This window comes from Desmodus rotundus, chromosome 3, assembly GCF_022682495.2.
Source record: "Desmodus rotundus isolate HL8 chromosome 3, HLdesRot8A.1, whole genome shotgun sequence".
Taxonomy (NCBI): Eukaryota; Metazoa; Chordata; class Mammalia; order Chiroptera; family Phyllostomidae; genus Desmodus; species Desmodus rotundus.
In genome coordinates, this window is record NC_071389.1 from 193,951,975 (window position 1) to 193,968,878 (window position 16,904).

General features: G+C 60.6%; 2 protein-coding genes across 8 annotated transcripts in view; one reads left to right on the forward strand and one right to left on the reverse strand.

The window, feature by feature from the left end:
* Nucleotides 1-4,028: 4,028 nt before the first annotated feature.
* Nucleotides 4,029-13,665, forward strand: KCTD17 (potassium channel tetramerization domain containing 17). 3 transcript variants are annotated; one of them, XM_024579216.4, is made up of 7 exons: nucleotides 4,029-4,250; nucleotides 5,378-5,486; nucleotides 7,724-7,815; nucleotides 8,696-8,791; nucleotides 9,820-9,945; nucleotides 11,222-11,315; nucleotides 12,869-13,665. In XM_024579216.4, exons 1-7 carry the CDS (start codon nucleotides 4,041-4,043, stop codon nucleotides 13,204-13,206), a joined length of 1,065 nt encoding a protein of 354 aa, XP_024434984.2. In that variant the 5' UTR covers nucleotides 4,029-4,040; the 3' UTR covers nucleotides 13,207-13,665. The 3 variants fall into 3 exon arrangements, with proteins under 3 accessions (XP_024434984.2, XP_024434983.1, XP_024434986.1); XM_024579215.4 differs by lacking the exon at nucleotides 12,869-13,665 and adding an exon at nucleotides 11,503-11,993; XM_024579218.4 differs by lacking the exon at nucleotides 11,222-11,315 and having other exon boundaries at nucleotides 12,869-13,049.
* Nucleotides 13,666-16,086: 2,421 nt separating this feature from the next.
* Nucleotides 16,087-16,904, reverse strand: part of TMPRSS6 (transmembrane serine protease 6) — a 36,534-nt gene continuing 35,716 nt past the window's right edge. For all 5 annotated transcript variants that reach the window (XM_045186901.3, XM_045186899.2, XM_024579214.3 and 2 more), the window contains one exon: nucleotides 16,087-16,899. In XM_045186901.3, coding sequence (XP_045042836.2) covers nucleotides 16,741-16,899 — 159 coding nt within the window. In that variant the 3' untranslated portion in view covers nucleotides 16,087-16,740. The remainder of the gene's footprint in view (nucleotides 16,900-16,904) is intronic.

Sequence of the window (16,904 nt, forward strand, 5' to 3'; positions counted from 1 at the left end):
AATGTCTGGCACAAAGCTGTCACTCAACAAACAGTGATGGCACTGGACAACAGCTGGGAGGACGGGCTAGGAGTCCTTTGCCAGCGGTGGGTGCACCCCGCCTCCCTTAACCTCTGCCACTCGAACACGGCTCCCTCCAGACAAAACCCAGCCACCGGCAAGGATGTGGTGGCACCTGTCAGCTGTAGTTAAGAGCCTTGGGTCCTGCCACCTCGTTCTTAGCTGTGTCCCTCTGTTACAGAACAGACCGGGGGGGGGTGCACAGTGCGAATGATATACTATTGCTGAATGGACCCACCCTTGTGCTCCGGGGGTCCCCCACCCCATACTAGGTTCGCCTTGCCCACCGTCAGGGAAAGACGTCTCTCAGTGCCAGAGATTGGTGAAAAGGAAAGGGATTATTTATTTAAAGAGTTATACAAACTTGAGGGTAACGACTTAATGTCTTCATTAAGATCCCCAAGTCCTTTAGAATACCCACAAACAGCCAGTCCTTCCTTCCCCCTCTGCCCAGTCCAGGGTACCGTATCTCAGAAAAAGAAACAGAAGTCCGTGGTTCTTCTCTGGCCAAGCCGCATGGTTCCGAAAAGATGCTGCATTGGCGCCTGGATTTAAATCCCAGCACCAATCTTCCTCTGCCGCACCATTTCCCACTCCTCCCACAATTGGCTGCAGCTGCCAGCATTCCATAGGAAGTCCAGGCAGGTGTGGCCCTGCGGTGTGGAGCCAATCATCTCCAAGCTCTGACGCAGGCTCTATAACCAGGGGGAGTTGCCTCCCAGTTACATCACGGGTTGAAGTCACTCCCATCCCCCTGGCTCAAAGCATGGCCACAGCTGTTTAACATATCCATGAAACCAGTTAAAGGCTATAGATATGTTAAATGACCGTTCTAGAGGTTATGTTGCTGTTCAAAACAACTCTCAATGGCCCTGCTCCACGCGTCCCATCCCCCAGCTCAGACTTGTGGGGGTGAGGACATCATATATATATATATATATATATATATGTGTGTGTGTGTGTGTGTGTGTGTATATATATATATATAATATTTCCTGGATACCGAGTTCTGGACCCCTTTACAAATTCCTATTTGCCCCCCACCCTGGCTGCACCCTGGTACACCTCATCAATGGGGCTGCTGCTTTGGGTGGGAGCATTTTAGGTGCTTGCTGAGGGAGCGCCGGCATCCAGGCACGGGTGGCGTCCTCTGAGGAAGGAGGGGTAAGACTAGCTCAAAGTTACTATTGGTATTTAGCTAGAAAGGGGGAACAAAGGGACTTAGACCTTGAGTTCAATAAACTGGGGAGCATAAGCCTGCTTCCTAGCCAGGAAGCTACAGCGTCACACCCCAGGGGACCACAGCATTGCTCTGCCAAGGGGATTAACGCTCCTTCTGTCCCCCTCTGGTACCAGCCTTTTGGGGGCTCAGGGGCAGGTGCTGGACCATAGAGGCCTGCCGTTCTAACTAGGGGGTATAAACGCACCCAAAGATTGTAAAAGCTTGGGAAGTTGATTGGTTCTTTTGAAAAGCCACCTGGTCCCTCCCAAGCCCAAGCTAATATAATCCCAGGGGAACAAAGGATCTCTCCCTCTCTCTCTTTCCTCCCTCCCCCCCCCCAAACCCCCACCACCACCTCGGGACCAGCACTTGCACCGTGCACCCACGAGTCCTCTCTCCAGAGCCGTGTGGCCTTAGCAGCCACGTGGCCCAGCACAGAGCACAGGCCCCACACACAGGCCCCAAAAGGCAGCCCGAATTCCACAGCACGGCAGCGGACCACAGCTGGAAGCACACTCTACGCTCGCTGGATACTGGACTGGACTTGAACACGGTGTGGAAACTCTGGGCAATGGCCTTGACCCTGGCCCTACTGAAGACAAGATTAGACTTCCTCTGTGGGGAGACTGACGGAGGTGGGACACTGGGAGGGAAATCCCCTTCGTTTTACATCATCGATAAACCATACCACTGAGCCCCACCCTCCCCTGTGGATCTCAGGACATTCTTTTCCTCGCAATACCGCAGGAACCCCACTTCCACCCATAACAAAAGCTTCCTCCTCTACTCGGAAATCAAAGGTGCTGGCTCAGCCTCCACAGACACCTCCAGGGCCACACTCCGCAGGGCAGTTCCTGTGGCAGGATGGCAGTGAGCCCTGGCCCTGGGCTCAGCCCCCAGCGTGATCAAGTTGCGAATCTGGCCAGGTCAGTCTCTGCCTACAACCCTTAAGTTGGTAAGGAAAAAAAGGACTTCCTGCCCTAGTTTTGTTGTAGCTAACACCGGTTGAGGGCTCACTGAGCATCAGGAGTGCTGTGCATCTTTCAAGACTCGCTCATGCCCTGGCTGGCGTGGCTCAATGGATTGAGCACCCGCCTACAAACTAAAAGGTTGCCAGTTCGATTCCTTGTCAGGGCACATGCCTGGGTTTTGGGACAGGTCCCCGGCTGGGGGCATGTGAGAGGCAACCAAATGATGTGTCTCCCGAACATCGATGTTTCTCTCCCTCTCTTTCTCCCTCCCTTTCCCTCTCTCTGAAAATAAATTTAAATAAATAAATAATATCTTAACAAAAAAGAAACTTGTATTTTTTTTTAAAAAGACCAGTTCGTACCCCACTTCATTTATTCATGCATGCATTAATTCATCTATTCATTCAATATGCTAAAACCAGGGACGATGCCAGGTGTTTTACAGACATTATATAATCTAGTCTTGACAACAATGCTCTAGGACTATTACAATTCCCAATTTCCAAAAGAGAAAACTGAGGTTCAGGGAGCCTTTAGAACATGCTGGTGATTTCTTGGGAACAAGATTCTAGCAGCTGTGACCTACTCCCTGCCAAGAGGAAATGCTTTATGGAGAAAAAAGAGCCTTGGATGGTAACATGGAAACTTCCCCCAGCAAAGGGTCAGGCCGCCCAGAGTGTGGGTCCAGTGGGCGTGACACCGGGATCGATGAGGGGAGCCTCAGACTCCTCCCCCTTCATCTAAGACCAGGACTGAAAGGTGGAGAAGGAGAGGAAGTTAAGGAAGACAGCTTCCCGTCAGCCCCTGTGCCTCCTTGGTGCCAGATGACGTGGGGAGCTGCCCCTCCTCCCCCATCCTGCAGCACCCACGATGGCTGTCCCACTTCCGAGCACTCTGGCTCAGAAGGGGACCCACACAACCAATCCCTCCGCCCCCTCCCAAAGTACAGATGGGAAAACTGAGGCCTCGCCCCACACCTCATCCTACAAGAGTCGGGGTGAAAGCCCAGTCCTCCAGACTTTAGGCCAGTGCTCTACCCACTTTTCCTCCCGAGAAATCTTCCCCAGGAGCGCTGACAGTCCACCGCAGGGAAGCAGGAGAGGGGCCTTGGTGGTGGCAACGCACTTGGACATCACGTGGGTTGCTGCCAGCCTGCCACTCAGCAGCCGTGAGGCAGAGAGGTCACTTCATTGAGTCCTCCTCTGCACAATGGGTACAGGGCTGCTGAGAGCGTCAGCGAATAGTGCGGATACGCGAAGCGGCTGGGATACAGTGGGGGCTCAGTCAACTCTAAGCCCAGCTACGTTCCCTTCAAAGAACTGAGGTGAGTAAAGAACCAGCTCCGCTTCCTCCACCCCTTTCCCACAGGAAGGGCGGAATGAAAGAATAGTAGAAAACAAATACAGGCAAATGCTATGGAATTCTGGGAAAGAAACGTTTCTTCCCATATTTATCAGCTTTTGGATGATCCAGCCTGGGCAATGGGAAATCAATAATATAGAGAACAAATGGGAGGATGGCTGATTTGGGGTCTCATTGGCTATTTTCCCAATGACCCCGAACTTAACCTTCCCCAAACACCAGTCGTTTAGCCAACGGGCTTCTTCAAGAGACACCGGTTTGAGGGCTTCCCAGGAAGGGCAAAGTAGGGCGGGGCTAGGGGAGGTAGGTTGCTGGCATCCGGGGACCCTCACCCCGGCGCCCCAGCTCTAGGCGGCGTGGACTACAGCTCCCGGCATGCCTTGCACGCAGTACCTGCCCGCCTCCAGCTCCCGGGAGCTGGGAGGATGCAGGATCCGGGGCCAGACATGAGGATGGAGGCCGGGGACGCAGCGCCGCCGGCGGGGGCGGGAGGCCGCGCTGCAGGAGGCTGGGGCAAGTGGGTGCGGCTCAACGTGGGGGGCACGGTGTTCCTGACCACCCGGCAGACGCTGTGCCGGGAGCAGAAGTCCTTCCTCAGCCGCCTGTGCCAGGGGGAAGAGCTGCAGTCGGACCGGGTGAGGCCCTCGGGGTGGATGGTGCGGTGCTGGGGGTCTCCAGCTCGCTGCGATCGGGGCTGTCGGGCCTGGCACGCCCGCCGGGCTGGGGACTCTGGCAGGTTTTATTTGCAAAGAGCCGGAGGCGGGAAGAACTGGCTGGAGGAGCGGAGGAGGAAGTGAATCCGAGATTGAGGAATGTGCCTATTGCCTTGGCAACGGGACAACGCCAGGCAACGGCCATTTGAAGCTTAGCAGAACTGCCCTGGGCTCCCCCCTAGGAGGCTGGTGGATCGAATCCGACTCTCGCCCCTCCTCTGGGGTTGTGGGTTCAATCAGACAAGTAGTGCCTTCGGTCCCTCCCAAGCGGGACCTTCCCAAACGGGAGTGGCTGAGGCTGCTTCTCCCCAACCGTTTGGGGTGTGGGTGGCCTAAGTGTGCAGGGAGAAGGCCCAGGCTGCCTTCTGAGCTGGGCTTCACCCGGGAGCCGAGTTGGCCTGGCGGCCCCAGGTCTGGAGTGCCAGGGGGCCCTGCTGGCCACTGCTTGCAGGACCTGAGGTCTGACATTTCCTGCTGCAGGCTCAGCCTCCTGTCTGTAACCAGAGGAGGCTGGTCCGGAGATGACCGCCAAGGCTCCCTCCTCCCCCATTCCCTGACCTGCTGATGCTGTGACCTTGGGCAAGTCCCCTGACCTCCTGATGCTCTTTTCTCTCTGTAGAGTTGGGCTGCTGCCTGCCCTGCCTCCCTGCAGGCTGAGGGTGTCCAATGAGGTAGCGGCTCCTTTGGCAACCTGCAAACACCCCAGAATGACTGGGGATCTCTGGTGGAGACCGTGTAGGGCTGGCTGCTGGGAACAGCCTCTAAGGGGGCAGTCACTGAGCCCTCACTGGATGTGTGCAGTGACCCCCAGTTATGGGGGAGAGGCATGATGCTCAGAGAGGCCAAATCCCTGGCCTAAGGTCACACGGTCAGGAAAAGGCAGGGGCGGGATTTGAACCTTTGTGCTCCATGGTGCTACTTCATTCCAGGGAATAACAGACTCTACGCTCTCCTTTCCTCCCTCCAACACTTTAATGGGCCCAAAGCGAGGGGCGGCCAGGGGGGAAGCCTCACTCCTCTCTCACAGCCCCTGCCCCTCACCTCCATAGGATGAGACTGGGGCCTACCTCATCGACCGCGACCCCACCTACTTCGGGCCCATCCTGAACTTCCTCCGGCATGGCAAGCTGGTGCTGGACAAGGACATGGCTGAGGAGGGTGAGTTGGTCCAGGGGGCTGGCTGGGCCCACATTCTAGCCCTGCCCTCTGCAGCCTGCCAGGCCTTCTGTGCAGTCCAGAGCCATTTCTTCCAGGCGGAAGGGACATCTGCGTTCCTCTGTGTTCCCTGCCTCTTCCCATCCCCGACAGTGCTGAACCCCAAAGCTTCTGCCCGGGCTGAGCCCAGGTCCTCTGCCAAGCCGACCAGCCTGAGCTTTCACTGGGTGCTGCTGGGGAGGTGACTGAAATACCCAGGCAGGGGTTAGAGGGAGCCAGCGAGGCTGGCAGCCAGCGTTGTGGGCAGGGATGCCCTTTCTGCTGGCCTCCTGGGAAGCCAGGTATGAATGGGGTGGAGCTGGGCAGGGTGACCCAGTATCTAGATGCCTGGTGAGGGCTTGAGTCAGCAGGTGGGTGGACCGGGTAACTCTTCCAAATTCGGCAACCTCGGCAGCACAGTGCTGGTTGTGGGTGGAGCGAGGAAGGTAGGAGCCTGCTCCCCAGCGGGGGCTTCGACCCTCCCAGGCCTGGGTAGCTGAGGCCCCGTAGATGCCCACTCCTGAGCCCACCAGGTGATGGGGAAGCCGTGCCTGGGGGATGGCCTCCCGACGGAGCCCCAGCCAGGGGCAGGGACCACAGTCTGTGCCAAGTCAACTCTTCCCTGGGGCTCAGGATGTGGCTGTGGGTCAGCTGACCCGGCCAGGCCAGCTTGGACATGTCACTTCTCCTTTCTGAGCCTCCATGTGTCTATAAAGTGTAGATGGTGACCTGCACTGGGGTGAACACACTTTACAGCAACTAATGTTGCGAAGCCCGGCTCTTGTACCCTGGGGGTGTCTAGCACAGCCCATCCCTCATCCCTAGTGGGTCCCCAGTGGGCCAGGACTGCAAAATCAGAGCCCGCCGTAGGTACTGGCTCAGCAGGGCCCACAGGTACCATGGGCGTGGCCCAGCCCAGGAGCAGATCCCTCGGGGAGGGGAGTGAACACTCCGGCTGCGGCATAGCCAGCACTTGTTTACAGGCTCGGGGTGTCTCCATGTTTTGCCACTCCCAGCACCTTCAGCCGGGGCTAGGGCTGCGTGCAGGGGGCCGGGGCCTCTGGGGGAAGACTTACGAGCTGTGTGACAGCGGGAAAGTCCTGCATCCCTTCGGGCCCCATCTGTGAAATGGGGCGATGCAGCGGCACTGCTGCGAGGACCACACGAGTGGGGACTGAATGGGCACTGAGTGCAGCGTCTGGTGCCGAGGACCAGGGAGGCAGTGTCAGCTGTCTGTATCTGCAGGCCCCGCGGGGGGCGCTCCTGCAGCGCCACTCACTGACCGCCTACTATGCGTTGGGTGCTGTGTGGGCCCCAGGGACAGCAGCATAGAGCAGACATGGGCCCTGGGCCCAGGGAGCTCAGCGGCCAGTCATGGGAACAGTCAGAAGGGTCCCCGCCCTGAAGGAGCTTTGAGGAGCCCAAAGGCCAGGGGCCCTCCCACCTCACTGGAGAGGTGACTCGCTTCGCCTCTGAGACACAGCTCCCTGAACGGCATGGGGACGATGAGGCCCACTCCCCCATGTCCCCAGGGGTTGTAATGCGCATAGGAGGAGCTTTGCAAGCTGTCACGAGGGGGAGTCGGGGACATGTGCGCCCACAAAGATCACACACTTGCAGTGGGCTCTGAAGTCAGAGGAACTCGAGCTTGAATCTCAGCTCTGCCGCTGAGTGGCTGTGGGGTGCCAGACAAGCTGTTTCTCTTTCTGGCCTCAGTTTCCCCATTTCTTCTGTGGGGCAATAAAAGTACCTACTTCTGGTTCTGAGAATTAACTGCAGTAGGGAACAGAAACTGCCTAGCACAGTGGCTGGCACTTGGCATGTGCTTCATTCACAAAGGGGGGCATATAATAGGGGTCCGCCAGGGTCCTTCTCATTGTGGCATTGTAGGGTCCAGTCCCAGCGAGCCTGCTGCCTCCTGCTAGCCCCTGTGTAGCCCTAGATTAGGAGACTGGTAGGCACCCCTTGGTCACCACGCCTAGCAGAGCAGAGATGCGTGGCGCTGCGTGGCGGTGTTTGGCCCCTTCCACAAAGAGCATGGGGTCCAAGGAAGGAAATGTTCCCTCTTGCTTGGCCCCTGAACTCAGAGATGCTTGTCACTCTCATGTGACTGGAGTAGGTTTGGCGAGGACAAGGGAAGAATAGGGAGGGGGAGGGAGGGGGCAGTGGGAGTGACCCAGGGACGGCCTTGTCTGTGCCAGGGGTCCTAGAGGAAGCCGAGTTCTACAACATCGGCCCGCTGATTCGCATCATCAAAGACCGGATGGAGGAGAAGGACTACACTGTCGCACAGGTCCGGGCCAGGAGCAGCAGGACAGGGCAGCACCTGGAGCCAGCGCAGTTGGTGGTGGGGAGAGGGAGGTGGGTGGTTTTCCTTGGGGAGGCCCCCCTAGCCTGTAAGGGGAGGGGTAGTCACTCCGCTTCCAGACTGCCCGGCAGAGTCCCACCCAGACTGGTAGATAAACACTGGTTCTTTCCTGCCTCGAGCTGTTCGCTGTGTGACCTTGGGCCAAGCACACCCCTGTCTGGACCTTGATTTCTTCTGATGGAATACAGTGGTCCTGGGAATTGCCCACCCTTCCCTTCCTCATGGGCCAAACGGGGCCATTGGGGGGCAGTGCAGGATTAGCCAGTTGTCTATTGCATGGGATCAGGCGGTCCCCTGGTGGGCACCGCGGAGCTGCTGGAGCTGGCATTTCTGAGCCTGGCCCCTGGGCCTCAGTGACCACTGTGTAGGAGGAGGTGGAGAGATTCCCAGCCTGTCCTGGGAGATGCAGGGGTGGGGAACAGGTAGTGAGGCACCATCTCCTGGCCCCGGATTAAAGCGGGGAGGCTCTGTCTCCTGGAGGGCCTGCTTCAGTTAGTGACCCAGAATGTCTCCCAAGCCCCTCCCTTCTGGCTTGTATCACCTGTGTTTCAGTTCTGACTCCCTGCCACTCTTTGGCTGGGTGACCTTGGGCAAGTAACTCACCCTCTCTGAGCCTCCACGAAAACCCCACAACTAATGTGAAGTGTCCAGCATGTAGTCGGCTCTTGGGACACGGCTCCTGTCTTCCCACCCTGCCGCTCCCATCCTCTCCTTCTGGGGTTGGGGGGTGGGAGGAAAGAAGAAGGGGGGAAGGCAGACTTTCATCCCCCTCCTGGGGTGCTCCACGTCGCCCCTCTGCCTGCAGGTCCCGCCCAAGCACGTGTACCGCGTGCTGCAGTGCCAGGAGGAGGAGCTCACGCAGATGGTCTCCACCATGTCTGATGGCTGGCGCTTTGAGCAGGTGGGCCGGGGACATGGGGACCATGCCCAAGACCTCCCTAGTCTCCGGGCGAAGCAGGCCCCTCCCTTCCTGCAGCCCTAGCCTCGAGTTTCCCACTGCCGTCCCCACCGGGGTCTTCTCCAGTAAACAGGGTTAGGAAAGGCCACACTCGGCAGCAGATTGGCCAGAGCCCCACGTGCTGTGTGGCAGCTCTGGCGTCCCCTCGGTGGGAATGCTCACAGGGACTGGGTGGCAGTGTGAGCGAGGCTCTGGGCCCCGGGCGACAGCTCGTGCAAGGAGTGAGCTCCACACAGGCGAGCGGAGTCCCCCTGGTTTAATACCTCCTGGAACAGTTCCACGGGCACAGCTCCCAGGGTCCCTGCAAGGGACGTGCCCAGTTACTGGCATCGCCACGTTCAGGGAAGCCCAAAGCAGCGACTTCCCCTGAGGGATTTAGTGACCTCTAGTTCCTCCCAGGGCAGATGCCGGTTTCCCATCAGGGGGATTTATCATAAGTTGTGTGGCCCTAGTAATACAGTGGACGACCCACCTGCCTCGGGTTTCCAGAGGGTCGGATTAGAAGGACCACCCATAATGTCCCTAGCCCAGGGTAGGACTCTAGAATATTCCAAGAGTGAACAGAATATTCTATGGGGTCCACCATGCCAACCTAGCACTAGGGCCGCCCCATCTGGTATAGGAGGTGGCAGCCTGCCCGTTCCAGGCCTCCTCCTTCTTTGAGGAAGTGGCCTGCTGGGTCCAAGCTGGGCCCTGGGCATGGGGGGAGGGGCAACAATGAGACCTGGCCCCAGGGACCAGGCCCAGCCAGCCAGGTGTGGAGGCCAGTCGGGAAACTCACCAGAGGTGTAGATGGGGGAGGGGAGAAGACTCTCGACTTCCAGCCCAGAGGTGTTTCCAGGCACGTGCCTGAGCAGCACAGCCAGGTCAGGACACCAGTCGGCCTCTGGACGAGGGCCAACACCCTCCTCTCCCCTCCTCACGGCCCCCAACCCGACCAGTCATCCTTCTCCCTGTGTGCCGCCCTCTAGCTGGTGAACATCGGCTCCTCCTACAACTACGGCAGTGAGGACCAGGCCGAGTTCCTGTGTGTGGTGTCCAAGGAGCTCCACAGCGCCCCCCACGGGCTGAGCTCCGAGTCCAGCCGCAAAACCAAGGTGAGCCCCCAGCCTCGGCCTTCCCGCTTTCCTCCCTCCCCTCCCCTCCACGTAGCCATCCCTGCTTCTCTCTCCCTCCCGCTGCACACGCATAACCCCAGTCACAGCCAACGCCATCCATCCCATGCCACCCATGGTCCTGTCTGCTCACGCTGGTCACCCAGGCCCAGGCTGGGAGAGCAGTGAGATGGGACCATCCTGAGGGCGCAGCAAGTGTGACTTAGATGCCACTTGAACGGTGGCCACAGGGTGGCCAGGGGGCGGCATGGCATGAGGGGGAGTGCACCAGAGTAGGGGTCTCTGGGCACAGCGGGCCTCGCTCTGTGTGACCCCAGACAAGCCCCGTCCCCTCTGCACCTTTGCTGTGCTCTCTGAGAACGGAGGGAGGTAGACCATGTCCTCTCTGTGTGCCATCAAGCTTGGGACTCCTGGGACCCTAATGGCCGGTTTATTGCCAGGGGTGGGACAGTGTCCCAGGGCCCCTCCTCGGGCGCCCTGTGGGAGAGGAGTCAGGAGCCCTCTGGGGTCCAGCCCTGTGTTTCCACCCTGGCTTCTGAGGCGGCCTCAGCTGGCTGGGAGGACCTGAGGTCTGCCGCCCGGTCCCACAGCTGGTTGGAAGCTTCAAGGGCCTGCCACTTGCTGGGAGGGAAGGAGACCCTTCCTTCCGGGGCCTGTCCAGGTGCACTGGAGACATAAGAACTCTGGCTTCCTGTCCGTCTGCCTGCCTTCCCTGTTCTGTGTGTCTCCTTGCCCACCCCCACCCCAATAAGGGCCAGTGGCTGGCCCTGCCTTGCAGGGGTGCAGAGCGAGCCTTCTGCTTCTGCCTTTGGCCCAAAGCCTCGGGACCTGGGCTGCCAGAGCCTGTGGCTGGTGTCCCAGGCCTGGGTGGTGTCTGCCCTGGGCCTTCCCTGGCCTCATCTCTCCTATGGGGCAGCCCTCCTGAAATAAGGCCTTCCCAGGTGCCCCTCAAGGACACCCCAGCTATGCACCCACCCCAGTCCTCTTCCTGCCCTCGCCCAGCCTGCTCCAGGTAACAGCAGCCAGCCTGACCTGTGAGCACCCCAGCAGGGCCCATCCTCTGCCGGTTTTTCCAGTCCCTTCCTAGGCTTCCCAGGGGACTGGACAAGATGCCCCAGCCTCTTTGGCTGTAGCCCCCCACTCTCCCTTCATCTAGCCCGCCTGCCTGCCCTGAGCTGGGGCCCTTGGGGACAGCACCCACAGGCCGCCTCGTTAGTTCTCCACTCTTTCTTCCCTGGGTCCGCCGGCTGGTTCACAGAGCGCGGAGGAGCAGCTGGAGGAGGAGCAGCAGCAGGAGGAGGAGGAGGTGGAGGTGGAACAGGTGCAGGTGGAGGCAGATACGCAGGAGAAAGGTGCAGCCAATCCCCGAGGAGAATGATTGCTAATCCGAGCCGGAGCCTCCCGCCCGCTCCCTGCCGGAGCCAGCCGCAGAGCCTGGGGGGCCGGGGGCTGCTGGGGGGCGGGCCACGAGGGTTAGCTCAGCCGCCCGCCTGGCGCCTCACCTGCATAACCATCCCTTCTCTCACTTTCTCTTTGCAGCCCAGTCATCTCAGGATCCCGCTAACCTTTTCTCCCTCCCACCACCGCCTCCTCTTCCTCCGCTTCCCGCTGGAGGTCCTGCCTCATCTTCATCCACCTCTTCTTCTTCCTGGATCTCATCTGCACCCTGCCTCTTCCCTCTCTGCCCCTGTCCGGGCTTTCTCTCTGCCTGCTCACGCCTCCATCCCGGGGCCACCCTGGTCCCAGGTGCCCCGGCCTCGCATCTCAGGACACCCTGCCTGCCGCCTCCCACACCCCTTCTGGCAGCTCCCGCCTCCTGGCCTGGGGAGCAGGCGTGCCGCTGCGCCTCCTCTGTGCCTGCCCAGCCTGCCGGGCACCTCTGAGGCTGGGCCGCCTGCCCCAGTACCTCACCTCCTCGCCTCCTGCTCACATTTCCTCCTTGCAGGTTCCTGTCCGCACCCCTCAGACCTGAGGCTGCGCTGGTGGTGAGGGCCTCTGCTCGGCCCCTCACCCACCCCCAGAGCTGCCAGCCCTGGTTTGTAGCCTGGCGGAGCTGGAGGGAGGGGCGGAAGCTAGGAGGGTGCTCATCTCTCGTTTCTTGGACTTGGGCTGAACTTTTGGCTGATTTTCTCCCCTCACCAAAGTTTCTCGGCCTATCTTGGCCCCGGGTTATGAGGCTCTGAGAGGACAGAGTTAGGGGTGGACACGGTGCCATCTGCCTATCAGTGCCAGAGCAGGCCCGGAAGGAGGGGAGGGGAACAAGCCGGGTGCCTCTGCCTCCACCCTGCACGCGGGAGCACAAGGGAGCTCCTGCCTTGCAGCCTCGAGTTGCCGGGTTCCCTGTCTGCGGGGGTGGGAAGGACCGGAGTCAGCCGGAGCCATCAGCCGGAGCCGGCTAGGGGTCAGGGTGTGGCAGGTGAAAGCCCTGCTCAGGTGCCCAGAAGCCCCAAGGGGCAAGTCACTGTCGTTCTACAATGAATGTTAGTTGCTTCTCAACTGGGGACAGATAGCTGCTCACTGTGACCTGCCTCTCTTGGCCTTGACCCCCCTGGCCAGAGTCTTGGCAGAATCTGACCTCCCAGGCAGCCACCACCAACCCAGGATGGGGCCTGAGGACCCCAGACAGGCGAGCTGGGTCCCCTTCCTGCTCACCCTCCTTCTGGGCTCTGAGTCCACCTTCTCCGGGCCTCAGCCCCCCTCTTCTCCCAGAAGGGACTCTGACTCACCTACCTCTTTCTCTCTCCCTCTCTCCCCCACCCCCTCCCTCCATTTCAACCTCCTCTCTTCCTTCTCCTGGCCCTGCATCACCCCCCTCCTCCCTCACCGGCCCCACCCCTCACCCCCTTCCCGGTGTTCGAACCATCCCCCACCTGTCCCCCCTGCCCCTTTCCCTCTTATTTTCTAGCTGTTACAGGCCAGAGGCACCCGGATGTGAGGTCCCAGATCACCTCCAGGGACTTGGGGTTCCGATCTGACGTCCTTTATTTTTGTACCGTGGGGTGGGCCCCCAGCTCAGGGTGGAGGAAGCGCCCTTCCTGCGGCCACCTCTGTCTGCACCTGCGGGGCTGTGACCACCCCCTGTCTCCTTGGTGGGCCCTGGGGCCCCTGGGCAGAGCTGCCTGTCCTCGGCCAAAGTGTGGCGCTGTCCAGCTGTGTCTCCCAGGCCCCCGTGTCCCCTCCCCCGAAGCCCCCAGCTGCATGGTGGATACAGCCCCTCCCAGCCCAGTCATATCGCCTCCTTGAGCCTTAGTCACCCCATAACATGGGCTCACTCTCCCCCTACCCCTGCCTACCTCACAGGGCTGTTGTGAGGTCGCGTCCAGGGGAGCAGGGTCCCCGGAAGTCCTCCCTCAGAGAGGAAGCCCTCCCCAGGGTGGGCCTTCTTCACCCTTGCCTCAAGGGGAAGGGCCATTTCAGCCCCAGATGAGGTTCTGGTATTGGTGGGGGATGAAGGGGGCGGGTTGGCCCTGTCCAAGGGGGTGGGGTGAAGTGGCCTTCACCTGGACTCCTCCCGCCCCATCTGCACTGCCGGGGACAGAGGGCCCTGGCCAGGAGCGGGCGGGCAGGGGCTCGGCAGGGGCTGCTAATGAGAGGGAGACGCTGCTCCTCCATTCAGGTGCCCGCCTGCCTGCGCTGGTGACTTCCCAGCTGGGCAGTGTTCCGCTGTGTCCAGCCCCACCACGTAATAAAAGCTGAAGAAACTGCTGGCCTGCCTGCCTCCCTCTCTTTCTCTGGGTCCCTGTTGGGGACAGGGGTAAGGCTGGGTAGATGACCCAAAGGTAAGAGGGCTTTTGCTCGAGGCCCAGGGACTGTACCCTGCCGTAGCTCCCCTGCAGTGTGGGGTGGGGCTCAGGCTGGACCCTCTGCTCAGACTCCCAGGGTATCTGCTTTGGCTGGCTGGTGCCCCTCCACCCCCACCCCACCCCCACCTCAGTTTCCTCAACTATAAGAGGGGTTGGACCACATGACTTCCAAGGCCTGGCCCCTAGAGTCAGGAGGGTCTCTCCCTGCCTCCAGGCAGCCCTAGGCCAGCTGGGGTTGCTGAGGTTAGGGGTGGGCTCTGGGAGACCAGGTCTCCTCAAGCCTGGTGCCCTGTCCTCCCACTTCCCAGCCTTAGCAACCCCACTGTGCAGACAGCCCTCTGCTTGCTGCCTTCATTTTGGACTGCCTGAGGCCACCTCTGTTCATCCTGATGCCCTGAGACGCTCCCACTTCCTGCTAGGACAGCTTCCTGCCAGGACCACTCATCACCTCCCCCCTTCCCTGCGGCTCTACCCTCTGCCCCAAGTCCCAGGAAATAAACACCCAGGGACCCGCCCCACCTTGTCTTAGAGCTCTGGGGCCCCAGCACTGCTCCCTGCCTTGCCAGGGCCCGGCCACCTACCCTGGCCCACGCCTCCTCCCCCCTAGCCCCACAGTGTCCGCCTTTCTTAGCTCAGTGAGCAGTGACCCCAGGCAGAGGCCCCCCTCGGGTCAGGTCCTCCCCCTCCCCTCAGGGCACTTTACTTGCTGAAGCTGGCCTCACTTTCTGTGTCTGACGTGGCTGCGAAAGACTCACCAGGAGCTTGTTAAAGGCAGATTGCCTTCCCCGCCCCTCCCCGAATTCTTACTAAGCTTGGGTAGGCCCATGATTTGCATTTTAGCACAGCCCCGCTCAGTGCTCTGCCCTGTGAGCCTACCTGGGTAGGAATGCTTTAACATCCTGCCCCTGCCCCAAAGGGGTCCCCCCACAGCGTTTGCTCCGCCTGCCTTCGCCTCCTCCCTCCCACAGACAGGGCCCTCGGGTGACAGGGCTCACCTCCGCTGCTCATCCATCCCTGGACAGGTAGCAGCTCCCTATCTTTGAAACCCCCTGAAGCCTAGGTCTCTGCGTCTCCCCCTTCCCCCAGCTAGGCTCATCCGCACTGACCCCCCTTCCTGACTGCTACCACCACACCCAGGAGGCGCCAGTGACCCACGGCCCTCCCTGAGCACCCTACTGCACCGAGGCCTTGGTCCTCAGATGCCCACCACTGTTGTTTCCCTCCAGTCTCTGGCCACGTCCTCAGCCTCCTACTGTCCGCAGTGTGTCCGCCTCCCCCACATCCTCTGTCCATGACGCCTTCCCACAGCCTGGCCCACCCCACCGCCCCAGGTCAGGCAGGGGGTCCTCCCCCGGCCAACTGCTCAGGCCAGCTCCCACCAGGAGAGGTTCTGGGTGGCTCCTCCCTCACCCACCCCATCCACCAATGCACTTCAACCTACGCTCATCCCCGCCGCCCCCACACAGTTGGTCTCCCATCCCCTCCTGCCCGGAGCTCTGCCATGGCCTCTCGAGCCTCCCTGTCTCCCACTCCCTCCAAACGGGTGCACTGCCTTGCTCCTGAGCCTTCTGTGGCTCCCCAGAACATCCAAAGTCCTTAGCTCAACTCCAGGCTCTTTATCATCTGGTCTCAGTTTGCCCCCCGCTCCTGCAATTCCTGTGGTTCTCCCCAACTCAACCTCTGTGTAACTAAAACAGCTTGCTGCCCCCTAATACACCATGTTCTTGTGGGACTCTACCTTTGCACATGCTGTTCCCCTGACAGTAATGCCCTTCTCCCCTTGGCCACGAGTGTCATCTCCAGGCAGCCTTCCCTGACTGCCTGGGTCCGAGGCTACCCCAAGGCCTTCACGCTGGAGCGGCACCCCCCACCAATGCTCCCCAGAGAGCAGGAGCCAGACTCTGAATGTCTGTGGCCCCAGCACAGTACCTGACACCTGGTGGGAACCTTCGAGCTGTGGGAGCGTCGTGCTGGGGGTGGGGTGGAGACCAGGAAGCAGGAGATAGGGCTTCCGCACCAGGCTCCACTCCCACCCCCTGCCGTGATCATGAGGACGACTCTGCCCCTCTCTGAGCCTCAGTTTCCCCCCAAGGATTCAGAAGGAGTCCATCACTTGTCCCACCCCTCTCTCTGACCTGCGGGTCACCAACCGCTGCCTTCCTGGGGTTGCTCCTGGGACCCAGGGAGCTGTCCTGGAGGCCACCCCTGCCCTCCGCTGACCCCACCGTGGCCTCTGGATGGTTGGCAAACAGGCTGAGCAGGAAGCACAGTCTGCTCAGTCAAGGGTGTGAGGTCGGTGCCTAGGGCCCCATTCAATCTCCAAAACAGGGCCTCAGATCAGATGGTTTTATTCTGGGGCAGCTGAGCTCACCGCCAGGTGAGTGGCACCGGAGGCCCAGGGACAGGCAGGGGTGTGGCGAGAACCTTGGGCCCACAGCTCCCCAACCTTTGGCTCACAGGGGCCCCTGGCCCACTTGGCTCTCTCCAGGATGCTGAGGGCCCCTCCTGGGGGGCACCTTCCACCCCTACCTCTCAAGTTAGGCCAGGGGCTTCAAAGGCTGGAATCTGCTCTCTGGTACTGCCCAAGCAGCCTCTGCATTGGGGGGTTCAGACATTCCTACTGGGACCTGGCAGCTGCATCTGTGCTGCTGAATGATTTACCCCCCAAAGTCAGCAGGGGAGGATGGGGCAGGAGGAGAGAATCGGGAAGCAACAGGCTGGATGTGACCCCACCAGCCGGGCCTGCCTGGCGACCATCCCGGCCACTCCTGGAAAGTCTTGACCGCCAGCTGAGGGCCCTCCTCCTTCCTCGTGCCCTTCCTGGGTTGACGTCAGGGAGCAGGCTCAGGGGCTGGATGCCGCCTGCTGCTTCCACAGGGCCCTGCCACCCCAGAATGCTTGTTCCCCCACCTAGTGGGGGCCCTGGGCTCTCTGAGTCCAGGAGGTGGGCCCCGGCTCCACAGGAGGCAGCTCCTCAGGTCAGCACCTGCTGGATCCAGCCAATTACACCTGTGATGCGGGTGTAGACGCCAAAGTAGTTGGGCCGGCCGCAGCCCAGGCCCCAGCTGACCAGTCCCGCCAGGAACCAGTGGCCGCTGGGCTCCCTACACACCAGCGGGCCACCAGAGTCGCCCTGAA

Excerpts from the sequence above, each read along its gene's own strand:
- KCTD17 (XM_024579215.4), top strand. The coding sequence starts at position 4,041 with ATGCAGGATCCGGGGCCAGACATGAGGATGGAGGCCGGGGACGCAGCG. Across the intron at positions 4,251-5,377 it reads AAGAGCTGCAGTCGGACCGG|GATGAGACTGGGGCCTACCT; the intron begins GTGAGGCCCTCG and ends TCACCTCCATAG. Across the intron at positions 7,816-8,695 it reads AGGACTACACTGTCGCACAG|GTCCCGCCCAAGCACGTGTA; the intron begins GTCCGGGCCAGG and ends CTCTGCCTGCAG.